Genomic DNA, 14922 nt, shown 5'->3' with positions numbered 1-14922 from the left:
AAAGGCTAAACCCATGTTTAAAACTTGCCCCGTTTAAACCTGTTGGATGCTAACTCTAGCAGGGTGATAACACTGTGTAGGCAGCGCTGATCAGTTTATTTTTTCTTGCTACTGACAGCACTCCAAATTTACAAACAGAGCTACGTGTTGAAGTTGACTGGAGTTCTCCTTTAACAGCCTGCGTTCTGTTAAATTCTTTGATAGATCCTCTATACTCTCCTTGAGTAGCAGCAGAACTCAAGTTCAAATTATCATTTCAGTGCTGTATTCAGTGATGAATACTGACATGTAAACGATCACAGGTTACCTGTAATTGATATAATTATATGGTGCATGCAAATATGATCTGTGTTACATGTTTTTGTATTATGATTTCGAAGTATTTGTCAACTTGGTAGTTCTTGGCACTTTAAAGCAGAGGGGACACAAAAAGTCAATCATGTATTTCTTTTTTTATTCGCCAAATCCAGAAGTTGAAAATGTTGATATTGGCTGAATTCCACGAAGGTATACTTGGGGCCGCTGTGGCTCAGGTGGTAAGAGCGGACGCCTCCCAATAGGACAGTTGGTAGTTAAAGTCCATGGCCCTGCAGATTCATGTTGAAGTGTCCTTGGGCAAGATTTTGAACCCTGAATCCATCCTGATGCTGTGCCATCAGAGTGTAAATGGGTGTAAATGATAATCCGTACCGTGTGTGAATGGTTCCTGAACTGTGTTAAAACACTTTGCACTCAAAGTGCTTTAACACAGTCCAGGAACCATTACATTAGAAAAGTGCTATAAATACAGTCCATTTACCAGTTGTTGGGCTCTGTAGTTGGATCACTGACACAGCTAAATGGAACAGAGACATTGTTAATGTCATAGTGTGTTTTTAATAATACTTGCAGTGTGGCTCTATGAATCTGTTACTTTGGGCCCGACTGAAATATGTCAACAATGTGTGATTCTTCTGTTGTTTGAACCTGACTTTACTGTAGCTGCAGTTTGCTCCATTTCATTCCTTTCTCTATCCCCTTTCATGTCTAAGCTGTCCTGTCCTAATAAAGGCCTAAAAAGCCCCTCCCCCCAAAAAATGAATAAATAGCGGAAGGTATATGGACAATATTTGTCATCATTTTAAACAGGTATTTGGCCACTAAGTCTGTTGTAACTGTCTTTTTTCCAACTCAGATATTGAGAGAAAGTTGATCAGTGAATTTGTCCTTGTAGTGTTTTCTCTCTCTCTGTAACCCTTAAAACATAATTTTTCTATCACTCAGATTTCCTTTGGGACATTGAAATTATATTTGATATGTAAAATATAAAAAAATGTTTCTTTAAAGCACAGAAATTGAAAGTCCATCATAAAATCATCCATCCAAAAAGATATACACAGAAAATAAGTAAATACATTGATGAATGATATCAATCATTTGAACTGCGATTGATAAACTGTTCAACATTCATATATTCTCTCATTTCTATTCAGTCCGCGGTCTCAACCACTGGTGATTCAACAGCTGCTTAAATGGAAAGAAATTAAAATTCCCTCACAGACCAGAATCACTTTTATCTCATTTTTTAATGCTCAATCTGAGTGATTTAACAGCTTAATACATGTTAATGGGAAACCGATTCATTTAATGCCACTCTGACTGATTCATGAGCTCCTTGTAGTCCAGTGTGGCGGTAATATGAGTAAAGAGCAAACTCCATCAGGACTGTAATAGTTTAACATATATCTAAGTGGTGATAACTGCCCTCTCCTCGATTTAATATATCATCAAGCTATATTCATATTTGTGATCATTACAATGGATTAAAAGTCTATGTGTACTGGTAAGTTGTCAGTTGTAGATCTTGCTTTTTTCAGAGCAACAGTATGCATTGTCCATTAGCCCAGCGCCGTGTATGTGCTACAGTGTTGTAGCAGGCATTCTTCTTCTCCTCCTCTCCTCTCCTCTCCTCTCCTCTCCTCTCCTCTCCTCTCCTCTCCTCTCCTCTCCTCCCCTCCCAACCAGCCACACGTTGCCTTTGTTCAGTTGTTGTGTAAGATAAGTACTTTTCCGTTTTCAATTGTAAGGGTGGACCTCCAGGTGTGTTACTTTAGTTTTTCTCCTGTTTTCTCAGCTAGGGAGGTAAGTCATTGTTATTCTTTTGGCCATATTTTGGCAGTTTGGGTTAATATCTTACTTTCTAGACAGTGTTGTTTTGTTTGTTATTTTGTGGTAGGCCACCCTGAAGCTTTATCATAAGTTATATTTAATGTCAAATAAATACATTGTGACAACAAAACAAGTTTTGTGGCTACTTGGGTGACGGGGAATATGGGCCTTTCTTCTTGTTCATGTTGCGTCCTAGGCGCCCCTAGATTGGGCGTAACATTATGTAACCTCTTGACAACAGGCTGCATTGATGAGTGTTTTCTCCATCAGCAACAAGATTTAATTGCATTTCTTTCTATGAACACGGTTATAACAGGATTAGATTGTGGTGACGCATGCTCAACTGTGTTTCAAAATGCTGAAAAAAGGTATTTCTATTTGCTTTGGTTAGTGTGTTCAAATATTCCGATTTGGAAGGAAAAAGCTGAATCTGACCAAGAGATAACTTCACCAAGAGACATCTACGGTGGCCCTGATAGGCCACAACACGCAACATTAAGAAAACGCACACAAATAGACCACAACACACATCAATAAGAAACCACTCTCCTTTAATCTACATAACGTTGTTCACAAAGTGGTAACATGTTCATTCGTCATACAGACTAAAACTCAACTTCTAATTAATCAGAAAACAAAGTGTAAACTAAATACCTAATTTAATCTAGCCTATGTCATAATTTAAACAAGTCTGCCGATGAGAATTGGGTATCTCTCTCTCACCCGCCTCTGCCTGCTTGGCTGTGTTAGTGTGTGTGTGTGTGACGGCTGGGCCAGCTAGATTGTTAAACCTGCAGTGGTTTGTGTAGTTTAACTCTGAAAAGACAGTCAACCACAGGTTCCTGTTGATTTTATGATGGATATGTGTTGTGATATTTAAACGAACGATCCTTCAACGGTGAAATAAAAGCCTCTTAAATACGAGACCGGTCTGAAAGACAATCAGCTTACAGCCGGGTCTATGACCATGACTGTCCAAGAGACAAGCTAGTGGTCCTGGGAGGCGCTAGCTGGCGATCCCTTTATGGAGCTTCTTTTGTTTGAATTTGTTCATTTCTTGCCTAAAATTTTCTCAGAAGTTAATTTAGTGATGAATAAAGTGGCAACAATTTTTAAAATTGAAGAACACATTGAACGCCAATGGTTGAGGCACGTGTAGGCTAGAACATCACTTAAAACTTCCGTTGTGGTTTATTTACTTGTGTTTTCTTATCTTTCTTATTGTTGTGTGTTGTGGTCTAGTTGCGTGTGTTTTCTTATTGTTGCGTGTTGTGGTCTATTTGCGTATGTTTTCTTATTGTTGCTTGCTATGGTCTATTTCCATGTGTTTTCGTATTGTCGCTTGCTATGGTCTATTTCTTTGCATTTTCAGGGCCACCAAAGACATTAGTCTGAGGCATCTTAATCAGTTTTTATTGCCAATCCAAAAACTTTCGCCTCTATGAAATGGAAACTTGTTTTGAACGTTGATCTAAAGAAAATGTGAAATCATAAATTGCAGTAGTAACAATAATTGAAAAGGTTGGCATCACTGCCACCATAAAGCCAAAATCAAACCGGTCATGTAAACAAGTGACTGACTCAAAACTGGCTCCGTGCTGAGCTTTCGACAACTGGATGGAAACCATTAACTTATCTAAACAAGATTAAATAGATCCTCCAGGGCCAACTCAAAGCACTTCATAACACAAGGCACATGTGCTGTTTGTTTGTTCTAATATCTGTAGAGATTGCATGTTTAGTCCAAATAGTTGCAGGTCAGGTGGAATGGAGACCTTGGATTTCTCACAGACGTAGTTACTTGTCTGTCTGTGACTCAAACATAAGCATTAGTATTTGATTTGTAGCTGACGACAGCAGCTCCAATTGGCAAATTTAAATGATAGATAGGAAGCTTATTCATTATGTTTTTGGAAAAATCAAGAAAAAGACCAACACATTGTCACACTAAAAGTATTTGGTATCCAGGGTTTATTATTAAGGGATGAGTGTATCAGTATTACATTTTTATATTTGTAAGTCTTTTTTAATGCTTGTTTTAATGCTGAACTCTTTCCTACTTGTTCTTGGATTTTTTTTGCCTGCTAAACCTGAAAGTAGCTTTAAAAACTCATCGTCGTACATCTGTTTGTGTGTGTGTGTGTGTGTGTGTGTGTGTGTTTGTTTATGTGTTTGGAATCTTGCAGACCCTGTTTTTCAGAGGCACTGTCAGTCACGGCATTTCAACCTCGTTAAGCCTGGAAATGGGGACAAGGCAGCATGCCCTGATGGGTGGCACGGCGATCTCATTATGGGAGGAAGTTGCCCCACTGGAGCGGAACAGGACAGGACAGACTGGGATGGAGCGGGGTAGGGTAGGGGGTAATGGTGGCTCAAATCAGAGTGGCACTGTGGGTGCAGGTCAGGCACAAAACCCCCCTCTCCTATTCTGTATGCCAGCCGGGCCTCCATTGTTGTAACCCTCATTAGCACCAGTTAAAAGAATCTGTTCTGCAGGACCAGAGGCGCCACTCTGCAGCCGCTCCCCGGCTCGTTCACAGCGGAAACCTTAAACTACTTCTTCTCTACAGACAAAGCAAAAACTACCAAGTGATTACCAACAGTACACGGCAGCAGGGGGCTTGAGGTTCTGCTCGAAGACGCCAGCATGAACTCTCCAGATTATGGAGTTTCAACAATGAGGAGAGGAAGCTATGATGATGCTGCAGCTTCTCTACATCCTGTAAGTATTGATCCACCAGCCAATACGCAAAGGTTGAAAAAATCAACACACAGTACATGTTGTTTAGTAGTTGCTGTGTGTATGAGGGAGAGGTTTGAAGGCTGTGTTACATAAAATGGGTTAGAAATTGTCAGTAAATGGTCAAGGAGAGGAAAAATTCACCAACCCATGGAGTATGACAGAATATTAATGAAGAAAATAATGTTCCTTCCTCCATGTTCCTTGACTGTATTTGGCTGTACAAGGCTGGGGCCAGGTTGAATTCTGTTCAGTTGTTGACATTGAAAGTATTTGGAGTTAAAGTTGAAGAATTGGCAGATGGCAATGAAACTCTTGAATAGAAGTGCTTTTGGTGTTGCTTTTAACCCTGAGCTTTCAATGATGGTAGTTATGGAGGGTCTCTGAGTGCAGATTCAAACCATTGTCAAACAAATATGCAGCCTCTGTAAACTCAGACCAGAGAGTTAGTCCTTTATTTATTTGGGAAAAAAAGAATATCTGTCAATGAAAATTCTGCTTTTCCTGGTTTATAATTGGAGTCTTTCCTTGCCAGAGAATGACAAGTGGTTAATTCCTCAAACACCTAAAGTGGCCCACATGTATGTGTTTTTCTGACAAGAAAAGTCTTCTGGCTGTGAACATAATCACATCCTCTTTCAAAAATGTAAAGCCTGAGCAAGAACAATCTTTGCTAAGTTTTGTTGGTGGCCTTGATGTTGTGGCCCTCCTCCCCACAGGGCTTGCTCCGTTAGTGATGAAGGAGTTAGCTACAGCTAACGTTAGCGATGCTAAGGCTAAAGTTAGTGAGGCTAAGCCAAAGTCAAGACCAAACATTAGTGATTGGTGATGGCAGATTTAGAGTGGCTCTGGGCAGATCCAATAGTTTTAAACTTCAACAGAGTATCCACCTTCAAGGAAGTTAGCACATGTTTACTGAGAGTGGCCAGACTCTCTGGACTAATGAAATGTACGACAGAGTCTGGTAGGGGCAGGCTAGCCCAAAGTTGTCAAATTGCCGCAAATCCTCTTAAGGTAGGGTCATGTTAGCCTTCTGCCTTTTGATAGCCACATGATTTCCTGGTGTTTTGTCAAGTCTGTTAACACATTGATTTGTGTTTCCAATAAGCCAAAGGTTGACAACAGAAAAGACTTCCCTGAATCCGTCATGTGAATTTGTTTGGTAGCATGTTGTGTACAACAACAGTACAGGTGCTGTTTAAAAGGATCCACACTGTGCCTCCCAGTGTAGCATTTGTGCATCCTGAACTGGCAGGTCACCTCAGTCATTTGTGTGCTAGTCCTGGTTTATAATGAGTGAGTGGACTTGGTGTGCCAGCATGGAACCGGCTGCAGAGAAAGGGGCCAGAAAGAGATGCTTTGTCAAGTATTCCTGCTTTTGTTTGTTTTGTTTTGCTGTTTTTCTCTTTGTCTTCAGTTCTGCTTTACCCAAATATTTCAGTTTGTCCAACAATTGGAGCACAAGAGCAGCCACAACAAGATATTCACACAACCAAACAAAGTCGGCATGTGTATGGAAGACTGTTTGTGCTGGGGAAATGAAACGATGAATTAGAGGTTAGGAACCCTTACCCTAAGGAGGGGTCTTTCATTAAGCACTGTGACCGTACATGATCGTGGTGGAAATTTGCATCATATGCCCATTCTATTTAACAGAACAGGAGCAGTTTTCAACACATAATTAATGAAAACAAATTAGTTAAGCTTAGGCAACAAAAATACAAATTGTACTGAAACTGCATCTGAAGACTTCTGCCACTTTTAAGCCCTCCTCAACTCAAAAATGTGTTTTGCTCATCATTACTTCACTGTTTCTAGGATTGCACAATGATGCAGTGCAAAGTTTATGTAATGGTCACACTGCTAACTTTGCAAGGGCCTCTTTGGTAGATTTAGTTTAGTTATGTACTCAAGAACCTATCTAGAATCCTGAGGGCATGGACAAACGGCAAATGGTTGTGGTATCCATGTCATTTAGTGGTGTACGTAAGCATTGTGCAATGATTGAATATCCTATCAATAAAATGAACAAAAGAAAGCCCCTATAAATAAATCCAAAATGATACATGTAGCTATGTTGTTTTACTAACAAGTCCTCTGTTTTCTCACAGCACCTTAGACACTTGGCTCAGAGAAGGCGCTCTGCCCCGTCACTGGTCTTTGGGAAGGCTCTGCCATGGTCCCCTATCAGGTGTGTACACCATTGGTTTAAACATTTTTTTCTCAGGCTATGAGGTATTTGACAGTAAATTGCTCAAACCTGGCTCAATGGGAAATAGATTAAAAATCCTACAATTTCCTGGCATGATTTGTTGGGCATGTCTTTTAACATCTTATACAAATGAGCAGCTTAAAGCTATTTCCAAACAAAAATACCAACCAGACAAGGGTTAGGGTTAGGGTTAGACACAATCAGCTGTGTCTGATCAGCTGCACCAACTGACAGTTAACTAAGAAATGAGAGAATATAAAATATTCCAGCAACTTTGTTTACATGTAGCTATAGTGGGCAAAATACAAGTTTAAAATGTTAATGGAAACACCTTATGGCTCATAGTGTCAAAACCTTACGGCCTACAGATGGCAGCACATAGAAATACAAGCTAAAATCTCCTGTTTGTTTTTTTATTATCAAAGAGGAGCACTTGTCATACCATATAAAGAGATATATCAACGTCAATCAGTTATTGACTAATGATTTGTTTGATTATCTATGATATAGTTGAGATTTGTAGATGATTTAAACCAACATGTATGTTTTGTTAATAATTATGAATTCATGGCTTATAAATGACTGACTGATAGGTATTATAAAGTTTTACCCTCATGTCTGCCCCCCATTGTGCTCCTACCACATGCTGAAGAGATGTCATGATGTCACCTTGATATCGCCCTGCAGGCCACACAGCCCACACTATTCCCCCCCAAACAGATCTCCCTGTGGGGGATTTACAGAGCGGGGTTTTGAAACAGCGACATTCACATAGCGCAGCCTTACATCACTTACTAACTACTCTGATGACCAGGCTGGAGGGGTGATAATGATTTGCCTTCTATTTCAAATCTCCAGAAACATAATGGACAAGTTGTCATTCTCAGTGTGAATGTTAGATTGTGTGATTTTAAGGATAATTTTATAAGCCTGGAAACATGAAAGTATTACACAAGAAAAAGCAGTAAAATAATGGAGCATGTATATATATATACACACATATACACATTGGGGCTCGAATGTTCAGGCACCCCAGGTAAAACTTTGTATTAATGTGCATAATGAAGCCAAGAAAAGATGGAATTTTTTCCAAAAGTCATCAAATGACAGATGAGACATTCGTATAATATGTCACAAAAAGTAAGATTTTATTTCCATGATTTACACTTTTAAAATAACAGAAAACTAAAAAATGGCGTCTATATAAGTTTGGGCACCCTGCAGCGTTTATAGCATGCACCGCCCCCTTCAGAAAGCTAGACGTGACAGTGTCATGGATTGTTCTCAATCATCGTCTGGAAAGACCAGGTGTTGTCAATCTCAAGGTTTTAAATGCCCAGACTCATCTGACCTTGGCCCAACAATCAGCACCCTGGGTTCTTCTAAGCTGTTGTCTAGAAAACAGAAACTGAAAATAGTTGACACTCATAAAGCAGGAGAAGGCTGTAAGAAGATAGCAAAGGGTTTTCAGATGCCAATGTCCTCTGTTTGGCATTTAATTAAGAAATGGCAGTCATCAGGAACAATGGAAGTTAAAGCAAGAGCTGGAAGACCGAGAAAAATATCAGACAGAACAGCTTGCAGGATTGTGAGAAAAGCAATCTAACAAACAATAGCCTAATCAAACAATCTCCTGACCTCAAAATATTTGAAAATCTATGGATAGACCTTAAGAGAGCAGTGCTTGACATAAAGCCCAGAAATCTCAAAGAAATTGGAGACTTTTGTAAGGAAGAATGGGCGAAGATGCCTCAAACAAGAATTGAAAGACTCTTGGCTGGCTACAAGAACTGTTACGGGGGGGGGGGGGGCAGTACAAGGTATTAACTCTGCAGGGTTCCCAAACTTTTGCAGACGCCATGTTTTTGTTTTCTGTTATTTTAGAAGTGTAGATGATGGAAATAAAATTTGACTTTTTGTGACATATTATACGAATGTCTAGTCTGTCATCTGATGCCTTGGAGATTTTTCCCATCTTTGCTTGGCTTCTTTATGCACATTAATACACATTTTTACCTGGGGGTCCCAAACCTTCGAGCCCCACTGTATAGAAAAAAAGTTAACTGGAAAATGTTTTTGTTCTGTTTTTTAAAATCATCACGTGGCCCCCATGGGAAGTTCCAAACTGTACTGCAATTTTGGTAGCATTGTATCAAAAGGTACAAAAGAACAAGTATTTGATACTGATGATTTTGCAGGTTTTCCTACTTCCTACTTACAAAGCATGTACAGGTCTGTAATTTTTTATCATTGGTAAACTTCAACTGTGAGACATGGTATCTAAAACAAAAATCCAGAAAATCAAATTTTTATTTTTAAATAATTAATTTGCAGTTTATTGCATGACGTAAGTATTTGATACATCAGAAAAACAGAACTTAATTTTTGGTACAGAAACCTTTATTTGCAATTCCAGAGATTCCGTTTCCTGTAGTTCTTGACTAGATTTGCACGAACGCTGCAGCAGCACCCACTCCTCCATAAAGACTGAAGTCCAGATCCTACAGTTTTGGGGCTTTCGCTGGGCAGTACGGACTTTCAGCTCCTTCCAAAGATTTTCTATTGGGTTCAGGTCTGGAGACTGGCTAAGCCACTCCAGGACCTTGAGATGCTTCTTACGGAGCCACTCCTTAGTTGCTCTGGCTGTGTGTTTCGGGTCGTTGTCATGCTGGAAGACCCAGCCTTCACCCATCTTCAACGCTCTTATTGAGGGAAGGAGGTTGTTGGTCAACATCTCCTGATACATGGCCCCATCCATCCTCCCCTCAACACGGTGCAGTCGTCCTGTCCCCTTTACAAAAAAGAATCCCCAAAGAATGTTCTCACTTCCATGCTTCACGGTTTGGATGGTGTTCCTGGGGTTGTACTCATCCTTCTTCTTCCTCCAAACATGGCGAGTGGAGTATTTCTGTCCCATCAGACTACATGACCTTCTCCCATTCCTCCTCTAGATCATCCAGATGGTCATCTGGCCTGGATATGCGCTGGCTTGAGCAGGGGGACCATGCGTGCGCTGCAGGATTTTAATCCATGACGGCGTGGCGTGTTACTAATCAAATTGAAAGATGATACTTATGAAAGATACTATGTCACATACTGTGATGTGAAATGAAACAACTGGGTTTCATGCCTTGTCTGACTGTAGAGCTAGTTTAAATTTGGAGGGAGAGCTGTTGTTGGTTTGTTTGTTGTAGAAAGAAAACTAACTAAAAAGGTTTAGTATCATATGTGAACTGTTATTGAAAACCCTGAAATTAAATCTGAAATTTTTAGGGGTGGCTTTTGAGAACATTGAGGTCAAGTCCTCTGGGAATCTGGGGCTTTGGAACCCTGGGAGACTTACAATGAAACCATTTAATCTGCATTTGAATGGCTGATTCCTTTGTTTACACTTATTATAAGAACATTTGAGGATAGGGCAACAAATAGATAAAAAAGTAAAAGATGAGAAAGGTTTAAAATTGCATTTAGATCTCCATCTTGGATATCATAATTGCTGGATAGTCCAAATGATGAAAAGTAAGATCTCTCTGTACTTCATGTTGTTAGTATGGAGACGGAGGGGTTTTTGATTCATGACCTCAGTAGTTCTAAGATACAGGTACCAAGCCCTGAAGTGGTCTGATCAAGAAACCCCTGTATGATTTAAAGACCTCGCTTTTAGGCTCTTTACCAACAGACAAACTTTGTTTGGGTTGCTTTTTTGGCTTTGTGATGTCATAACACTCCTACAGTCTGTTTGGTGTTGGGTGCAGTCAGATTCTTATCTCGCGGGCATTCATCCCCCCCTCTTTTACATCTGACATTTAACTCTTTAACCTTTTAGCTGCTCTTCTAATTCACACAAAGACCACCAGAGCATCCAGGGGGCGATTCTATCAAAGTGAATAAGAGAAATGTCAGACACATCCCACTCTCAACACCTCCACCCCTTCAGCACTCAGACACACACTGTCCATTTCCTTGAGGTGGGGAACTTTGTAGGTGGTAGTTTCACTGTAGTGGGACTGCCATTGACGTAGATTGTGTCACAGTAAAAAATAATAATACATGCTGCAGATAAGTAGGCATACGTATTTAGTTAGACATTTAAGTGGATTTTATTTTAGTATCAGAATATTTTCTGAACTCTAAAGAGAGCAAATGCCAGTAGATTGGCTGAGGAGTGCTACTTCACGAATGCAGGGATAAAAAAACTGGTGTTTTGGGGATCCAAGGACATATCATGAGATCAAAAAAAAGACTGTTTAGACTCAACTTTGTGTTTAATAAGTCTTAACCAAAAAATACAAATTCACACGGCTTTGCAAAATTAAAAATAAAAGACTTTCTTAAATGCACTTCAACTTACGATCTTCTTCATGGAGTGTAAAAACAAGTGACTGTTCCCAAATGCACCACTGCTGGTGTCAGCTGCTATGTAATCAAGGTAGCACTGACACAGGTGCGGTCAATAAAGGGGGTGTGTAAATAATTAGGTCAATTCTAACAGCTATCAACATCTTTGATGCTAGCAAGTCCCTCAAAAGTAATCAAAAACATTGGCTCTTCAACAACTATTTTACTCATTCCATTTAAAAAATACCAATATTAAAATAGAAAATATAGGTTGTATATGTTTTTATTTGAAGCAGTTTCTTTAATGTATTAAATTGCATTTCATTCAGTTGAAGCTTTGATTCAAAGCAACTTCCAATAAGTGCATTCAACCGTTGTGGTAGAAGCTCAGAACAGCGAGAATTACAAAAAACAAAGAACTTTAGCTGTAAATAAGCCATAACAAAATGTCACATGTAAGTGCAAGATGCAAGTGCAATTACATAATTTTATTTTAAATCATCTGGTTGCCCAAAGTTTAGTTGGAACTACTTCATGTGTGAGTTTAGATTACATCCATTGTGCTGTTTTAATGCTTGGCCATGTAGTCATTTGTGTTTTTGTGTGGATGGCATAGGGTATTTCTGCTCAGCAATTCTCCAAAAGTGTGGTGTTGTGGTGTGCAATGTATTTATATATCTTCATATTTGTGAGGCTTTGTACTGACGGTCGCAACAGATTTTCTTGGTAAAAGACAATATAAAAGTCTATTGATCTGTCTTTTTGTCCTCCCATATGTAGAAATAGCCACATGGGCATTGTAGGTTCTAGTATACAACGTGTGTAGGATATTGTATGGACCCCATAAGCATTATAAACAGCACAATGGATGTAATCCGGACTCTCTCAAAGCAGTAGAAAGGCCACTGAAATTTCTAACAGATAGATAGATAGATAGAGATAGATAGATAATTATCCAGTGCTATCTTAATTTCCTGGCAGTTGACACCAGCCTTGGTATATCTGTGAGCAGTCACTTGTTTTGGATGCCCTGAAGAAGTTGAGTGTGAGTTGAAAAGCATGGGCGCTAAGCCCGTCCATTAAAGGCCTTTTAATTTTTGCAAAGCATGCGTGTCTTGCTACTTTTCGGTTGGTATTTATGATTACATAGCTGAGTACAAGCCTAACATCTTTCTCTTTTGGTACAATTGTCTTGTGTCCCAAGATGTGCACTGTTTCACATAAAAACAGAACACAACATTTAACCAAACACCATGAATATTACATAATATCATCAGACGTTTAAGAATGAGTGCCATCAATTTAATTACGGCCATTTACATTCAATGCTTAGTCTACATAGGAACACTGAGGCTCCACAAAGTACACAAACTCTGAAATAATACAATTATTACAAATATTTAACAATAACTATATATTACAATGGTTTATATCATGGATTTAGTGCAGAGAAAACTAAAAAAAAACTATTTAAGACTGATTATGATGAGAAGATACTACTCTCATAGCTGTCTGTTAAATGTTAAACTACGGCCAGGAGATGGTCAACGTTAGCCTAAAGCAGCTAGCCTTGCTTTGTCTCACAAAAATTGTAAAAATGTTTCTTTTTGTTTTTTTAAAGTTGTTTTGCATGAAGTTATGTGTCAGACTCATAAACCCCTAACCCTCATTGTTTTTACACTTTTTGTTACCAAAAACAAAATAGTTGTTTGGTAGTCCCTGTTGGACTACCAACACAAGGCTAGCCGGTAAATTAAGCTTACAGTGACCGTGTCCTGCTGTAGCGTCATATTTAATGGGCGTTAAAGTATTTATCCCAAAATGTTAAACTATTAATTTAATGGGTAATAAATGTTGAGGTTCATATTTAAGTGCTTTTATAAAATTGCATATATTATATATATTTTACATTTTGTTTTGTTGTTGTTGCATTCACATGCAACCATCAGTTTTGTTTTAGTTGCTGGTATTTTATGTGTCATCTTCAGTAGGCCAGAAGGGTGACAGGGAAAGTACCTCTGCTGCAACAATTTAAATTTCTGCCCTGAGCCCAGAGTCAGTAGGAAGAGCCACGACCAAAAACGTTTCACAATCATTGGCATAAACAACTCTTACTTCTTATGTATGCCTTGACACAGTCTACACAGCAGACATAACAGTGCTGCACATCTGGATTGACTTTTTGTTTTTTACAGATTATTTTATTGTTAGATATCAAATAATTTTGTTAGGTGGTATACACTTGTATGAAATGTCATGTGAGATAAAAGGTATTTCCCCTAACAAAATCGAGACCCGCAGCTGGTGTCACTGTTTGTTTTCTATTTTCTGTTATGTGGAAAGTTATGTAGATTTATGTGAACGGGTGTTAAAAATGAAAACTTGCATCTATTAAGATTGCGTCTCTTGAGCTGGTAGAAATAATAGCTAATTTGGTGGTAAGTATCCCAGAGGTTGGAGAAGTGGACTACAATCCCAGAGGTTGTTGGTTCCAGTCAGACGCTTTCTCTTTTTTTATATATATATATATATATATATATATATATTTACAGATTCCATCCTATCCCATTAAAATGGGTCAGGAGAAGAAAATAATCCATTGTTTGTTGTCCCGACCCTTAGGTTAGAAACCATTGCTCTAGACCAGTGAGTCACAATCTGGTGGTCAGTCTCTTTGTTGATCATTTTACCTGCTTGCATGGCAAACATTTAACATTCAAATGAGACAATCTGGAATTTAGAGTCAAAAACGTGCAATTTATAGAATATAGACACGTAATGAGGGGTCGACAGAGGACAGTGCTTTATTTAATAGGGGTTACAGAGACATTCATAAATCGAGACAGCTCTGTTGGCTCTAGTTATGAATTATAACATCTGGGAACATAGTAACACATTCTGATGGCAGCTACTGTTCAAGGCAGTTTCATGAATACCAATTCAGTTCTTAAACATCTGCTTTCATAAAGTGCTCAGGCGAAATTTATACAATGTGTTAAATATTAAACATTGCAAAGAAAATCCCCAGAAGTGGTCTATATTCATGTGAAAAGACAGCTGGTGTGTGAAACATTGTTATACCATTGTTACCTCCTTGTTCTTCCCATATATAGACAGACAAAAATTAAGGTTGAGCATTAATTTCCCTTTGTTGCAGAGAGTTGTTGAGATTCAAACCTATCTTATTCCTATGATAAATATCAAGCTATAGCCAAGAGATTATTAGTTACTTAGTTACTATTTATTTCTCTCAGGGAGGAGGCTTCCTGCTGGGCCTCTATGGAGCAGAGTCCATTTGTCCTTGGCCTCACCAGTGAGAACGGAGAGCTGCTGCTGGACGAACGTGTTCAGGTCACAGAGGGCTCGAAGACCAAGGAGAGACACCTGTTCCTCTTTAGCAATGCCATTGTCTTTGCTAAACTCAAGTAAGAAGTCTAAATATATACACATATATATATACTGTATATATATATATATATATATA

At 38.9% G+C, this 14922-nt stretch overlaps 1 protein-coding gene across 1 annotated transcript in view; it reads left to right on the top strand.

Moving 5' to 3' along the window:
* Window positions 1-4581: 4581 nt before the first annotated feature.
* The window catches only part of tagapb (T cell activation RhoGTPase activating protein b), a 19236-nt gene continuing 8895 nt past the window's right edge, over window positions 4582-14922 (top strand). Inside the window, exons 1-3 of the mRNA XM_034900909.1 lie at window positions 4582-4870; window positions 7000-7079; window positions 14693-14863. Of these exons, the coding sequence (XP_034756800.1) occupies window positions 4796-4870; window positions 7000-7079; window positions 14693-14863 (326 nt within the window). The 5' untranslated portion in view covers window positions 4582-4795. The remainder of the gene's footprint in view (window positions 4871-6999; window positions 7080-14692; window positions 14864-14922) is intronic.

The sequence above is a fragment of the Etheostoma cragini genome, chromosome 18 (assembly GCF_013103735.1).
Source record: "Etheostoma cragini isolate CJK2018 chromosome 18, CSU_Ecrag_1.0, whole genome shotgun sequence".
Lineage (NCBI taxonomy): Eukaryota > Metazoa > Chordata > Actinopteri > Perciformes > Percidae > Etheostoma > Etheostoma cragini.
The sequence above is the reverse complement of the archived record's forward strand: the minus strand, read 5'-3'. Positions and strand labels throughout refer to the sequence as shown.